Genomic DNA, 14,405 nt, shown 5'->3' with positions numbered 1-14,405 from the left:
AGGAGGAATGAGGAGGGAAGAGAAGGTGGAGAATAGTTTGCGTGGATTAGAGACACATGCACTGATCTTAAGCCGCGTTTCCACCGCAGGAACTATACCCCGGAACTAGGAACCTTTTGAGGAACTCAGTGCGTTTCCACCGCAGGAACTAGGGTCTAAATTTAGTTCTGGGGGCTTTGTTTTACCCCCCAAAACGTTCCTGCTCGGGGGGTAGTACTTTCCGAAAGTACAGGAACCTTTTGGGTGGAGCTTGCAGCGCTGAACATTTCTGATTGGTCGAGTACTCGTAGCATTTGTGTTGTATTTATTTTCCGCCATTACCCGCCATGTTTGAAAATATGCAGCGGCAAACCAATTTATTTTCATAATAACTTCAAATCAAACTTGTATGTTATGCGGCGCAGTAGCCTACTTTTGGTTATAGCCTGTCAACGTCTTGGAATTATAACGTGTGCTCTTCTGTTCTTTTCTTGCTTTAGTATTCGTTTTATAAAATGCTAAGCATTCGTGCTGGCACAGCATATTACGTAGGCTACCAAAACATTCAAACGGATTAATTCGGTTGCTGAATATTTTCTTCCGGATTTTCTTTGTTAGCCCGTTGTAATTGACTCAAAACGTTTGATACAGTTATGTGAGGTATGCGGTAGTTCTGCATAATTAACATTGGTGATACAGTACAAGCAAACTGGAAATCACCTTCCGCACTTTTTATCCGGGTAAAATAACAGGTTAATTCTAGTAATCTTCCCTTTAGCTTTTTCAGACTGCCGTAATTTTACTCAATTTTACTGCCATTTTTCAATTCCACGAAAAGACCAGGAAGATTATGGACTCATTTATGGTGCATGGTTCGCATCTGGAGGGCACACTTCGCTGCTCGGCTAGCAGTAACTTCGAAGGAAAGCAAACGGTGGCTGTACCACTACTAATTTACATTTTCACGCAAGTCCGAGTTTTCGTTCTATTCTTGTCATTTTGCGATTAGCTTATATGGAATTGACGACGAGAAAGTAATAAAACAGCAAATTGTTTACAACGTGTGCATGTTTTCTGCTGTTAATGAATGTGTTTGAGAGGATATATGAAAATCAATAAATACAAAAGTAACCATATATAGTCATTGTTGGTAACCCGTTGTATATAAGTGGAATAAACCCCTCCGGGCTGTCCCTGTTATTAGTAAATAATGTAGGCTACTTCGGTGGTAGTATGGGGTTACAGAAGAAATCATATGACAGATGGACCGACGACAACGTCAGTGGGCTAATTTGCCTAATCTTCGCGGTAGTTTAGACCCCGGTGGAAACGCAGACAACCATTGGCTGCAGGAACCTTTTAGTTCCTGGTAAAGTAGTTCCTGGGACTGAAAGTTCCGGGTAATTTTGGTGGAAACGCGGCTTTAGATTGGAAAAATGAGGCTTTCGCTGACGTGAGGGCAGATGTGAAAGTCGCCAGCAGGGTATGATACGCGGTCAGGTCATCAGAGGATCGGGATTTCCTCCACTTCCTCTCTGCAGCCCGCAGTGATGTTCTGCTGGAGCGTAGTGACTCAGTCAGCCATGGGCAGGGGGGTGACGAGCGTGCTGGTTTGGAGACAAGAGGACAGAGTAAGTCGAGGGACTGGGAGAGGCAGGAGTTGAAGGTGGAGGTGGCAAGATCAACTGGAAGGTTAGAGAAAGACACAGGAGGGGGAAGTGTAGACAGAGCAGTGGAGATGAGGGAGGATTGTGACAGAGTAGAGAGATTTCTCCTGAAAGTTACTGTGGGTGAGCTATTGGATGAATTGAGGGGGAGTAAATAGGAGAGGGAGAAAGAAAGAAAGAAGTGGTCCGAGACATGGAGGGGAGTCACTGTAAGTTGGGGAATGGAGCAGCTTCTGGTGAATACAAGGTCTAGTTGGTTACCAGCCTTGTGTGTGGGGGGGGAAGAGGACAGGGATAGGGCGAAAGACTGGAGGAGTGAGGCAACCCTGGACAGTTGGGAGGTCTCTGGTGGGAGGTTGAAGTCTCCCAGTAGAATAGCAGGAGTGCCATCCTCAGGGAGGGAGCTCAGGCGAGTGTCCAGCTCGTCCAGGAAAGAGCCGAGTGGACCTGAAGGACGGTATAGAACAATAATGTGAAATTTTGAGGGATGAGTTACAGTAATTGCATGAAATTCAAAGGAGGAGGAAGTAGGGTTAGGACTGGGGAGGACACAGAACTTCCAGGACAAGGAAATGAGCAAACCTTTACTGATCGCCGTACAAGGTTAATGTGAAATAGCTAGAACAATCGGACAGCACTAACCCATAAAAATGTACTTGCTCAATCGAACCGTAAATCTGAAAAACATTTGATTATAGTCAGCTGCACCGAAATTTTCGTTCACACCCTCAATAAACGACACAAGTCCCAGTAGAAGATTGAATGAAACCTTTTAAAGTTATATATTTTCTGAAACGTTACCGATTCCGCTTGGCCACAGTAAGTGAAACTATGCAATCTGAGTGTATAGTTTCTATGTAAATTACGTCAGAAGGATTCAGCCTTGTTGTTTGCTACGTAAACTGCACAGCACACTTGTAGCAGGATGGTGTGTCCAGTCAGATTTCTTTACGGGGCGTGGAAAGGGGAGTGGTTACTGTACTCGTGGCGCACTAAGTTGATAACATTCTCAACCGCCTGAAAATAGGACGATACATTTAAAACGCATATTTCTCCAAAAATAAAGAACGGACATATTTAATACTTTACTCATCATGTTTCTTCAATGCCTCTTGTGCAAATAGCACATAAAACCGAGAAAGTGTGAAAACCACCATGTTACTCCTTTAACAACTGCCTGCATGCAGTGCTTTGGGTGTATGGGAAGCAGATCTTGAATGAAATGCATGAATAAAATAGGTTTGTTCAGAAAATTATGTTTAGAAAGAAGATATGTTATTGTTTAACATTGTAGAAGAAATCATACTATTGTACTTATTTGGTGAAACGTAATGTGAATAGCAAGCTTATAGTACATCATTGGGGCAAACATATGTGTGGATAGGTTTGTAAGATGCAATGTGTATGTCATAGGCCTAAGTATAGCAATTTTTAATATGTATTCATTGTATCCCCCGCCCCTTAGCCTTTTCTGTATGCTGCTAGGGAAATGTCGTCATAGGGACAATGAAGTATTGTATGTATGTATGTATGGATGTATGTATGTTTGTGCAACATGTAGAATATTTTACAATCGCAAATGTTGAAGAGGTTGTACATTTTGTAAAATGAACTTGACAAGCAAGCATAAACATATAATTTGTTGTGTGTAACTGTTGATCAGGTGTTGAAAACAGTCATAAAAATGATCTGTTCTTCCATGTGGCCATTTTGTGATACTTTGACGTGACACGTAATGTGTTCAGATGATAAGAGAGAACACAGGGCCAGGTTACTTGAAATAATTTAGGAAGCATTGGGTTGCAGCATTGCTTTGGAATACAACATGTTTAATTTGTGTTAGGTAAGATAGCCAATATTGTTTATTGTAACTTGGCGTAATTTTGATATCAGTACTTTTAATGGCAGGCCTAGATTTTGCAAGTGGTAATCCATTGAACATTCTGATATAATTTGAATGTCAGTATAGCATAAGGGCCTGAAGTTATAAACATGTACTTGTGTTTATAACATGTGTTATAAACAAGTGAAATAGGCGTGAATGGCTTTGCAAAAAGAAGAGGTAGTTTAATCGCGTCATGTGCTCGTGGTTTTATAGAAGGCAGGCCAGTAGGCAGAACTGCGCTCCGGTTTTATTCTATATGGCCTGGTTATATTTTAGCCGGCTAGAAAACTTTCCCATTGAAAGCAAATGTAGCCGGTTAACTGAATGTGTAGATTGTATGTGATAATACAGCCTATACGTTTGGTGAAAGACCAGCTAGATTTGGTGCAGAAGGATTCAGAAGAATTATACAGTTGCAAATGAAAGAAAAATAATATAAAATTATTAGTGAGCAAATACGCATGCTTAAGAAATACAAGTACAGGGGTTCGAAGGCCGCGACGCTTACAGTGAGCCACGAACATACTAGCTGTCTTCACTGGAAATTTTCTTGGTGAAAAAGATATATGTCTATTTTGTGTGTGTGACATTTTTATTAGCTGGTGTAGGTAAATGATTGGCAGATGTAGGTAAGTGTCCAACGGGGAGACATATTGTTTGTGGGCTTGCAGCATTGTGATGATGCAATCAGCAGGAAAAATAAGAAGAAGAAGAAGAAGAAGGAGACAACACAAAATCCCCTAAGTTTGGGGCTTAATTGTGTGGACGTGTGAAGTTGTTTGTGAATACTGTGTGTTGAAATGGGGTCAGAAGGTACAGAAATTAATGTTTTAAGGGCTCAGAGTCTGTGGTCAGTGTGGTTATTTCTGTAGGAAACCCAGAAAAGTGCCAAAGTCTTGGTGCTATATAGCAGTGTTTATCAACCCTGGTCCTGGGGACCCACTGCCCTGCATGTTTTAGATGTTTCCCTGCTCCAACACACCTGATTCAAATGAATGGGTCGTCATCAAGCTCTGCAGAAGCCTGATAACGACCCATTCATTTGAATCAGGTGTGTTGGAACAGGGAGACATCTAAAACATGCAGGGCAGTGGGTCCCCAGGACCAGGGTTGAGAAACACTGCTATATAGGGCTTCAGCAGTAACATAAGCTGATGCATGCACAAACGTGAATGTCAGTATGTACACTGCTAATGGTGAGGGTGTTGCACTCAGAGATGGTGAGCTTACCTCCACCTGAGATGAACCCAGAGTCAGCTCTCTGCAGTGAGGCCAGTTGTCAGCCACCCCTTGCTGCGATTTGTTGTTTAACGGTTTTGTTTTACAGAAAGGTGTTGACTTAATTTAGCTATCTACTAAGTTTCCAGTGTACATTCTAAAGCGATAATAGAGAAGATATCTTCCTCAGCCCTGTGACAGCATCTCTTCCCTGTGCTCTCACCTTAGCTTCCCCTTCCCCTTTGACACCACTTCCCTTTTACCAGATTCCTGGGAGGTAAGCTCCACCCTTCTCCCAGTGCATGAGGTGTGGTATTGGATGTGTGGTGTCTAAGGTGAAACCCTATCCATAATAAACCCTAAGGCGGTATGTGAGGTTTCTTAGGTAGTTAGTAGCTGGCAAAATGCCTGTTTGTGAAGTACCCACCCAGCCATGAGTGACTGATTGTTGCTTCTCTGTCACTCATCTTCAATCTTCAATTGTGCTTTAACCCATTTAGACCTAAGGCGCCCTCTAAAAAAACATTCTAAAACCTAAGGCATTGTTGTAAACAACCTCCTAAAACCTGAGGGTTTTCTGAAACACTTGACAGAATTGTCAACGTTCACTAAAACCTTTATTTCTCAGCAGGTAGAAACATGAAATAAAAACCATTTGAGAGCTTAAACCTTTGGCTTTAATTGGAAATGATTGCCTTTGCCCTAATGTTCATTAACATTTTTAAAAAAATCAATAAAACTGAAAATGTTGACAAATGTGCTTGTTGTTTCCAGCCATATTTTCAATAAAACAAACAAACTGGCAGTGGTAGTGCAATAACTATATCACAGTTTGTTCACGCTCTTGTAACAGAATCGGGCTCACTGTTGTGTTCACTTAACTTCAGGCACACTGCATTTTCTGTCTGTAGTGTCAGTACTTGGATGATTCCATTCTTCACCACCAGAGGGCGCACACGTTTAAAAAATACTCTGTGCTCTCGCTGCATTGATGTATAATCACCTTCCCAACGTGTATTTCAGCGAATCACGACGCATTTCATCGGTCACGTATCTTAAAAGCAATGACAGCATCTAAAACGCGCTCACGTCGCATCCGGCTCTAAAGGGAGAAGCATGCAAACGTCGCACCCGGTCTTACACGCAAATATGTGTTTTAAATGGATATACACGCAAATGTTGCATCCGGTCTTAATGGGTTAAAGCAGCTTTTTGAAGGACCACTCTCTGCCAACTGTAGTTGATTAACATGTTGTCTGTCCTTGAAGGAGTTGGTGATGACACAAACCCAGCTGGGAGAGCTTAATGGGAAGCTGCAGGAGAAACAGTGCCTCTGTGCCCAGCTGGAGATCAGCCTGAAGGAGTACAAGGACAAACTACTGACTTGGGAACAGGGGGCTGAAAAACTGGAGGGCCAGATCAAGGTTAGAGGCCATCATAGGTAGGAACTGTGTAAAGTTGCAGTTTAGTCCATTTTCCTGATTCAGGCAAGGTTCATTCTTGGTTGTATTGAATCTGCTGTCCCTTTGGACCCCTGCGACTGTGAGTTGTCTTAGACAGAAGATCTGTCCAAATCTGGTTTATGCATGTGACGTCTGTTTATGTAGTCTTTGCAAATTAATTTGGGTGGTGGGCTTAGGGTTAGAAGGAGGGTTACTGTATGCTTATGTTGGGGATAGTTGCATTACATTTGTAGGCAAGAACACTTTGAAAGATATTGTTTCATTGTGCAGACTTGCCTGCTTGGATGTAAAGTGTTAGATCAGTTGGGGCATGGTACGGAGGAAGAGTTTTATATTGAAGGTGTTTCTGAAAGGGCCCCACACATTTCTATATAGATGCTAGAGGTTGAAGTACAGGAGGTGCAGGCATCCCGGGACCAGGCCCAGCAGGAGTTGTTGGACGCCCATAAATGCAGCACAGAGGCAGACTCCAAGGTGCACCAGCTGACCCGCCAGTTGTGCACAGAGAAAGAGGGGTAAGACCTCTATAGACCCCCATCAGTGTCCCATCACTGTATATTATTTATTTACTTAGAGGATATGCCCGTCCAAGGAAATGTACATGCCTACCTACATGTAAGTTTAGCATATTAGCCATTTTACAAGTGGATATTTACTGAAGCATTTCCAGTTAATGTAATATTGAGGAATTCAACCTTCTGAACACAATTCTTGCCTTAACCATCCATTGAGTGCATGTGTCCAAATCATATTTACTTGTCCTCCTTCCTGTCACTCAGCTGTATGCCCTCTTTCTGTGCCCCATTACTGTCCAGCATTTTCTGTCACTATGCACGGCAACTGTCCTAAATTTTGTTACTGTATTCAGTGCCTATTTACTTTGCAGTATTCTCTACAAATACGTAGTACCCTGTTACTGTTCTTTATTTTCTGCCACTGTACTTTGTGTCCTGTTATGCTCGTTCAGGTCTGTCAGACTACAAAAGGACCTGAAGAAGCAGAGTGCCCATCTAGTGGATATTCAAAAGCAGCTGCAGCAGCAAGAGAAAGATAAGGCTTACCTGCAGCAGAGGCTAGACAGCCTGGCAAATAAGGGTTTAGTGCAGCAGGCGGAGCTGGAGAAGGTCCGGCAAGAGAAGGAGGTATTGACTCAGGAGCTGAAGTCTGTGCAGGAAGATCTGAAGAAAAGCCACATTCAACTGGACGAGGAGAGGAAGAACAGTAAAACCACTCTGGAGGAGAAGGTGCGATATAAACACATCGCAGAATCTGCTGCTCACGCTGATGGGCTAATCATGGGCTAATGTTAATCTATGTTGCTGTTCTCTTATTGGTGGATGTTATAACAGTATGTTGGGGGATTTCTCAAAGTTGTTTTGCAGTTTAGTGCATCAGAGGGAGATTGGAAAGTCAATTCAGAAAGCACCATATGATCCATCTGTTTTGTGATCCCCTGCAGAAGGCTCTCCAACAGGCCAAACAACAGCTGCATAAGATGTCAGAGGTTTCAGGCAAGGAATTGGCAGAAGTCAAAAGCCAACTGCAGAAGATGGAGGAGGTGAGTGAGGCCAAAGGGCTGACATCAAGGAGAAATTGAGAAAGGTGTTTAAATTTGGTTCCTCAGGTTCATGGTGACACAACCGACTGCAATTTTTAAAGAGGCTTTATATGCCAACCACCCTGTACCTCTAAAGCCTGTTCATGTTCTTGAACAGGTTTTAGAGGTTTACTGCAGTATACCCAACCGTTTTTATGATCAGTCCTGCTTTTTGCATGAATGCACAGAATGGACTGCGTGGTGTATTGCTGACTTTCTCTCAGTTAAATATCAGCAACCATAATCATTAAAGCACTCAAAGCCCTTAATCGCATAACCTCCTCCTGCAGGCAGAGAAGGGTCTGGAATCACAACTGACTGCCCTGACTGCACATCTGGCACAGACACAGGAAGTGCTAAAGGAGAAGGAAAAGGAAATGCAGCAGCTGCAGGACAAGATGAAGGCAGCCCAGGGATCTTTTGGTCAGGAAGTCAAGAAACTGGAGGGTCAGCTGACCGGCCTGCAGTCCCTGAATGCTAAGAAGGCAAGAAAATGCATGGTTTTTACATATGCACTCGCCTTTACAGGTGAACCTATGTGTGGGAAACACTGGCATGCAGTTGCCATGATTGTGATCTTACTGATACCCTCACATTTACTCTTACTCTGAGGATGTGAATGGATGGAGTAAAATAAGCATCAGTGAGTCAAGGAATTTCTGTAACCAATGTTTGTTTACAAGATGCAGACCCAGCTTATGTGCAGGATATTTGCAGTGCAAAAAAGATGTTGATGCATACAAACAAAGTGAAAACCTTGACAAGAAGAACGAAGTGTACATGTGTGGAAAAGGCTACACATCTATTATGGGCCCTCGAAAAATATATCCTATAGCACCCGTCAAAATGTATAGTTCAGTTATGATTGACTGACATGCCCTGCCCCCACGGCCAACCTCCCTCTTCCCCCCGCCGCTCTCTCTCTCCCTCTCAGACTCTGCAGCACAGACTCCCCTCACCCTCCTCTCTCATTCTCCCTCTCACAGACTCTCCCTCACCTTCCTCTCTCATTCTCCCTCTCACAGACTCTCATTACATTACATTACAGGCAGACGCTCTTATCCAGAGTGACGTACAACAAGTGCATCAGTTCAAGGTGCAGAGGTGCAAAAGAAACACACTAGAGTGAAGTAAAGATCGTAGTGGCAGAAGTGACCACATAGATCAGGACTCCAACCCTGTAGGGTAACCTGTTCAGCAAACAAACAAACAATCCTGCCAAGTGCAAACTAGCACTGAAATCACATTTGCCTAATCAGAATCAGACAAAAACAATCCTGCCAAATAAAAACTAACGTGATCGTATTAGCCTAACTAGGTACATTGAGCTAAATTATAGGCTAGGGAGGGGTGGGGAGAGGTGCAGCCTGAAGAGATGAGTCTTCAGTCTGCGTTTGAAGGTAGTCAGATTCTCTGCTGTTCTGACCATCACGGGGAGGTCATTCCACCAGCGAGGGGCCAGGACAGACAGCAGACGTGAGCGGGAGGTAAAGACACGAAGAGGGGGAGGTGCCAAGCATCCAGGTGGCAGAACGGAGAGGTCTGGCTGGTGTGTAGGGTCTGATGATCCTCTGGATGTATCCTGGTGCTGACCCCTTAGCTGCCTGGTATGCAAGCACCAAAGTCTTAAATTTGATGCGAGCCATAACAGGCAGCCAGTGGAGGTCAGTGAGCAGGGGGGTGACATGGGAATGTCTGGGAAGGTTGTAGACCAGACGCGCTGCAGCATTCTGGATGAGCTGCAGGGGTCTGATGGCGGATGCTGGCAGACCAGCCAGTAGCGAGATATATCTTTACTGTAAATAGTTTCTATTTCCAATGCAAAACCGAATCTTTCGATTTATAAAACATTTTTTTCTGTTTCTGATTGTTCAATGGACCCCAGTTAAAGGGGGTGTGGGATGCTGGGGTTCAGACAGTTCATAAAACTTAGTTTAGTTAAAAAAAAAAAAAGAAAGAGAGATGAAAAGTACAGTATGAGGATGTGGAAATATATGTCATAATTAATTATATGCCATTGCATTGCCAATGAATATTAGGTTAGAAAATACAACATTTGCCTGATTTAACGTGACTTCCGGTATAAACCACGCCCACAGATAATTTTGTTGGTTGAACAGATACAGATACAGATACAGATAATGACGTCTCTGCACACCCCTAGTATGTAGCCTAGCTAGCTTAGGTTTTATGTCATGATTTGTGAGCAAGTTGTCTGTGCTATAGAAATCAAATCAGACGTGAATCAGAGTTCATTGAAAACTGTGAACGGAGAAAGTAGATCAGCATTTATTATATTACCTATATTACCTATTCCAGTCCTCTGGTATTTCTCCAGTGTCTAAAGATACCTGCCAGTGGTACAAAGACGATTTCACCTAACTTTTTCAGTACCCTAGGGTATATACCATCAGGGCCTGCTGCCTTATTTGTCTTTAGTTTATGTAAAAATAATCCATTACTTCTTTATCCTCTTTATCAGTATCTGCCAAGACGTGAGTACTGAATATGCCTTCCAGTCTATTAGTAATATTATTAGTAACCTCCTCTCTAGTAAAACTCAAACAAAGTAACTATTTAACTTGTTGGCGTAAGCCCCAAGTGGCCAGCGTCCTGAGTAGTGGCGGCTGGTGATAAAAATTTTGGGGGGCGCAGTTTTGGGGGGGGGGCAAACAAACTGAAGCAGCACTTCATAGCTCAGCAAAAAAAAAAAATCTGAACACAACACACTGTAATGTTGCCTAAACACTGGCCAGTAGCACTACTTGAACATACATTTTGCCCCCCTTTCCTTCTGGCCTGCAAATTTCTGAATGACTTTCTGGTTAAAGTCAGTCATCTCAGTCACCAGTCTCTTGCAGTCTCCATTGACAGCATGGCCAATTCATTCAGCCTCTCCTCAGGAAGGATGGCAGCAAGACGCTCTTTTAGTGCTGTAGCAATGGACTCGGCTCTAGCTGACTGCAGAGGGATGAACTCAAAAAAATTTTCCTGCACGTTGTTTTTGTGATCAATGTAGCGCAGCACAAGCACAAATTGGGACTGTGTGGCAATATCCATCTGCCTGGATTGGTAAAAAAATCACTGCTCTGGGCTTCTTTGATGATGTGTTCCCTCACAACAGACAACATACAGTCCAGTAGCTCGTTCTGCACAGTTTTTGAAGTTCCCTTAAATACAGAGGCATTCTCAAGGTGCTCTTTTAACACTCCATCAAGGGAGTGTCATGGTTCCTTATTCTGTTTGCTGTGCGGTGTCTTGGGTTGTGCTAATCGACGCCTTTTCATGCTAATCGGCTACTCAGTATCCCCGTTGAAGAAACTGAGTTCTTATTCAGGTAACTGAGTGTGGTAATCTTCAGGACCGCCTGAGGGCGCTCCGTGATTGCTTTTGATTACGACCGATTGTTTGCACCTGATTGAGAGAGCTTATATACGCTCACTGAGATTTGTTCGTTGCTTTAGTGTCTACTTACGTAAACGATAGCTGGTACAGAGAAAAGCTCTCTTAGAGAAAAATATGGTAAGGAAAAAGGTTTAGGATAAACGCCGTTTTTGCCTTCCTCGTTACGAGGCACCTTTTCTTTGCTTTTCTCCCGACTGCACTGCAGTCTTACTAAAATTCTACTCACTCCTTACGCCTTAGTTCGTTATCCCGCTGAGACTATTACTTGTGTTGGGATATTCTCCCTTAGGAGTTGGGTCTTTTCTTTTCGTTACCCCTTCCTCAAGTCTCTTACTGAGACCTAGTGGTTTCCACTTCGGTGGTAACTTAAATCCCCTTTTGACTTTACTGTAGTTGCGTGTGGTCATTAACACTTCCCCACCCTCACAGGAAGGCAACAAAATTCACCAACCCACAGAATATCCCGGGATTATTGGAGCTCTCACTCTCATCATGGCCACGCAAAGCCAAATCAAAGGGTCCACAAAATTTCACACAGTCTATTATTCTGGACAGGATGTGCCAATTTTTTGTCACCTCTTCCTTGTGCCTTCTAATGCCAGTCCTGTAGCCTTCATCTAGCTGTTCAGCAATGCTAAGCCTGCCAAAAAATTTAGCCTCATACTGTTGTCTAGATGGCTGCGGCTACTTTCGTGCCGTTTGCATTTTTCTGAAAGATGTTTTAGGTCTTGTACCCCTGTTGTTGTCCACAACGCTTCGATGTTGACACTGAAATAGTAAACAGGGAAAGCAATAAAAGGCATTACTTACACCACATCCAGCTAGCTATCTTCGTTTGTCGTAACAAGAGCGGGAGAAGCCCCGGGTGTAAACTCGTCCTCGATCGCTTGCCTGCTGCTGAATTTGTAAATTAGGTCGGTCCAGTCCAAGCTCCTTTATCCTCTTTTTTTCTTCCAGCGAACACCTGTTGAAAGGGTGTTTTTGTAAGGAAATAACCAAATTTTCTTTGATTTCCGCGGTTCGACTTGAAGTTGCCATCTCCTGAAAGTACCGGTCAGCTAGCTAAGGAGCAGAAGTGATAGTCACGCATCCGTAGTTATATTAATGGCGGGTGTGAACATGAAAGATAGCGTCGAGAATTGTCCAATCACATTAGATCAAAAAACATCAAAACAATACCAATTCGCTGCCAATAAAAGTGGGAGTGTCTGGAGCACAGACATCTGTAATAATAAGATAAGATAAGATAAGATAAATAAGAGGTCACGTGTTCATGTGAGGGTGTGTGCGTGGATGCATGCACACATGGATGCACGTGTGGACCTTACATCCTCCTTGCTTTCCTTTTCCTGCTGCGGTATTGAAAGAAACATTTCAGATTACTTTTTGCATCTTAGGCCTTTGCCTTTCAAAGAGCCTCTTAGCTTTTTTAAAAAAATTATATACGTTAGCATGCATATCAATATATTCAGCCGTAACAAAATAGGGCAGGATTACTTAGGATTACTCCCAAGTGTAGAAAAACACTTGGGAGTAATAGTTGATCAAAGCCTATCAGGGTCTGGTCAATGTGCTGTAGTAGTAAAAAAAGCCAACAGGATGCTGGGATACATAGCCAGGAGTATTGAGTATAAATCTAAGGAGATCATACTCACCCTATACAATTCCCTTGTCAGACCACACTTAGAGTATTGTGTGCAGTTCTGGGAACCGTACTACAAGAAAGATATAGAGGCGCTGGAAAAGGTCCAAAGACGGGCAACCAGGTTGATTCCGGGTATAAAAGATAAGTGTTATAAGGAAAGGCTTGAGATCCTTGGTCTTTTCAAGCTTAGTAAAAGGAGACTTAGGGGAGATTTGATTGAGGCCTTTAAATTTATTAAAGGGATTAACAAAGTGAATGACAGGAAATTGTTCAAGTTGAGTTCGGTTAGCAGAACGAGGGGGCATAAATGGAAACTGGCAAAGGGTAAATTTCACACAGACATTAGGAAATATTTTTTCACACAGAGAGTGGTCAATGTGTGGAATAGCTTGCCTGGACATGTAGTGGAGGCAGAAACACTGGGGGTATTCAAGGCCCGGCTTGATACAGTGTTAGATACTATCTAGCTTTTAGGTAAACTAAGCATTAAGTACAGTTTAGTGGTAGGAATAGACGAGCAGTGTTGGGCTGAATGGCCTGTTCTCGTCTTACGTTATGTTATGTTATGTTATGTATTACTCTCAGTGCTGATATCTTCTACCATTTTTTTTTTCTCAAACCCTCCCGTGTAGTTTTGTTAATCCCCTGGGGAGACTGCTTCCTGAACTTACCTTTCCTTACTTTTGGAATAAATTCACATTGTGCCTCAAGAATAACCCCTTTGAACCTGCCCCATTTTTCATTCACAGTGTTGCAATCATGAAGTTGCATTGGGGGACATTTCCCATCAAGGCTATTGTGCCCCTTCATCCAAATTGTCTTTTGTGCACCCCAACATTTTCAAAATTCATTATATTATATTAAGTCTTAAGTAGAATCTATAAATAATATAAATACTCATTTGCAAACAAATTTATTGGTTAAAAATTCATGGAATGGCCAGACCACCAAGTAAACCGAAAACTCCCCTTCGTGCACATTTGAATTTTTGGCGCTGGTCATCATCATGCTTGCCTGTGGTTTCAGCTCATTTCACAGTCAGGGTGAAGCTAACTAAAGTTTTAACAAAATGGAGATATGAAAATGGCTCAAAACTTCATTCGCACCACCCATACCAGAATCGACTATCCCAGGACCTACTCATTCAAATTCAGCCCCCCCACCCGAATGCCAGGCGACTCTTCCAATTGCTTCTGACCCCACTATACAGCAAGCCAGCCCGGCTACTAGTAGGCCTACACAAGCAGGTAGCAGCTCAACATTTGGTCCAGACCCTTCACCACCAACTATTCCACCAGTGCATCTTGGGTGTGAAAACCCCAATCAGGTGAAATGGGACAAATATTTGAGCTGCATTTTTAGTGGAAAGAAACATTCATTTGTGAGTAACAGGTGTCATGTGAGACACTGGCTGGAGTACAGTGTGATGGCAGATGCAGCTCTCTGTTTCCCTTGTGGGAAATTTCGTTCAGTATGTTCCAGTGTTGCTGTCAGGGACAACAGCTGGGCTCAGCTCTGCAAAAATACTATGTCATTGTTGTGATTG

At 43.0% G+C, this 14,405-nt stretch overlaps 1 protein-coding gene and 1 long non-coding RNA gene across 9 annotated transcripts in view; one reads left to right on the top strand and one right to left on the bottom strand.

The window, feature by feature from the left end:
• eea1 (early endosome antigen 1) overlaps nucleotides 1-14,405 on the top strand; it is a 278,859-nt gene that overhangs the window by 223,096 nt on the left and 41,358 nt on the right. For all 8 annotated transcript variants that reach the window (XM_064341907.1, XM_064341909.1, XM_064341904.1 and 5 more), the window contains 5 exons: nucleotides 6,018-6,173; nucleotides 6,588-6,727; nucleotides 7,180-7,456; nucleotides 7,672-7,770; nucleotides 8,100-8,294. In XM_064341907.1, the coding sequence (XP_064197977.1) occupies nucleotides 6,018-6,173; nucleotides 6,588-6,727; nucleotides 7,180-7,456; nucleotides 7,672-7,770; nucleotides 8,100-8,294 (867 nt within the window). The remainder of the gene's footprint in view (nucleotides 1-6,017; nucleotides 6,174-6,587; nucleotides 6,728-7,179; nucleotides 7,457-7,671; nucleotides 7,771-8,099; nucleotides 8,295-14,405) is intronic.
• On the bottom strand, nucleotides 5,477-5,881 carry LOC135258502 (uncharacterized). The gene is made up of 2 exons (XR_010331009.1): nucleotides 5,753-5,881; nucleotides 5,477-5,569 (listed from the first exon to the last, which is right to left on the bottom strand). It is a non-coding gene; the product is annotated as an uncharacterized LOC135258502 (long non-coding RNA).

Source organism: Anguilla rostrata, chromosome 7 (genome assembly GCF_018555375.3).
Source record: "Anguilla rostrata isolate EN2019 chromosome 7, ASM1855537v3, whole genome shotgun sequence".
NCBI classification, from domain to species: domain Eukaryota; kingdom Metazoa; phylum Chordata; class Actinopteri; order Anguilliformes; family Anguillidae; genus Anguilla; species Anguilla rostrata.
This window is presented reverse-complemented; position numbering and strand designations above follow the sequence as displayed.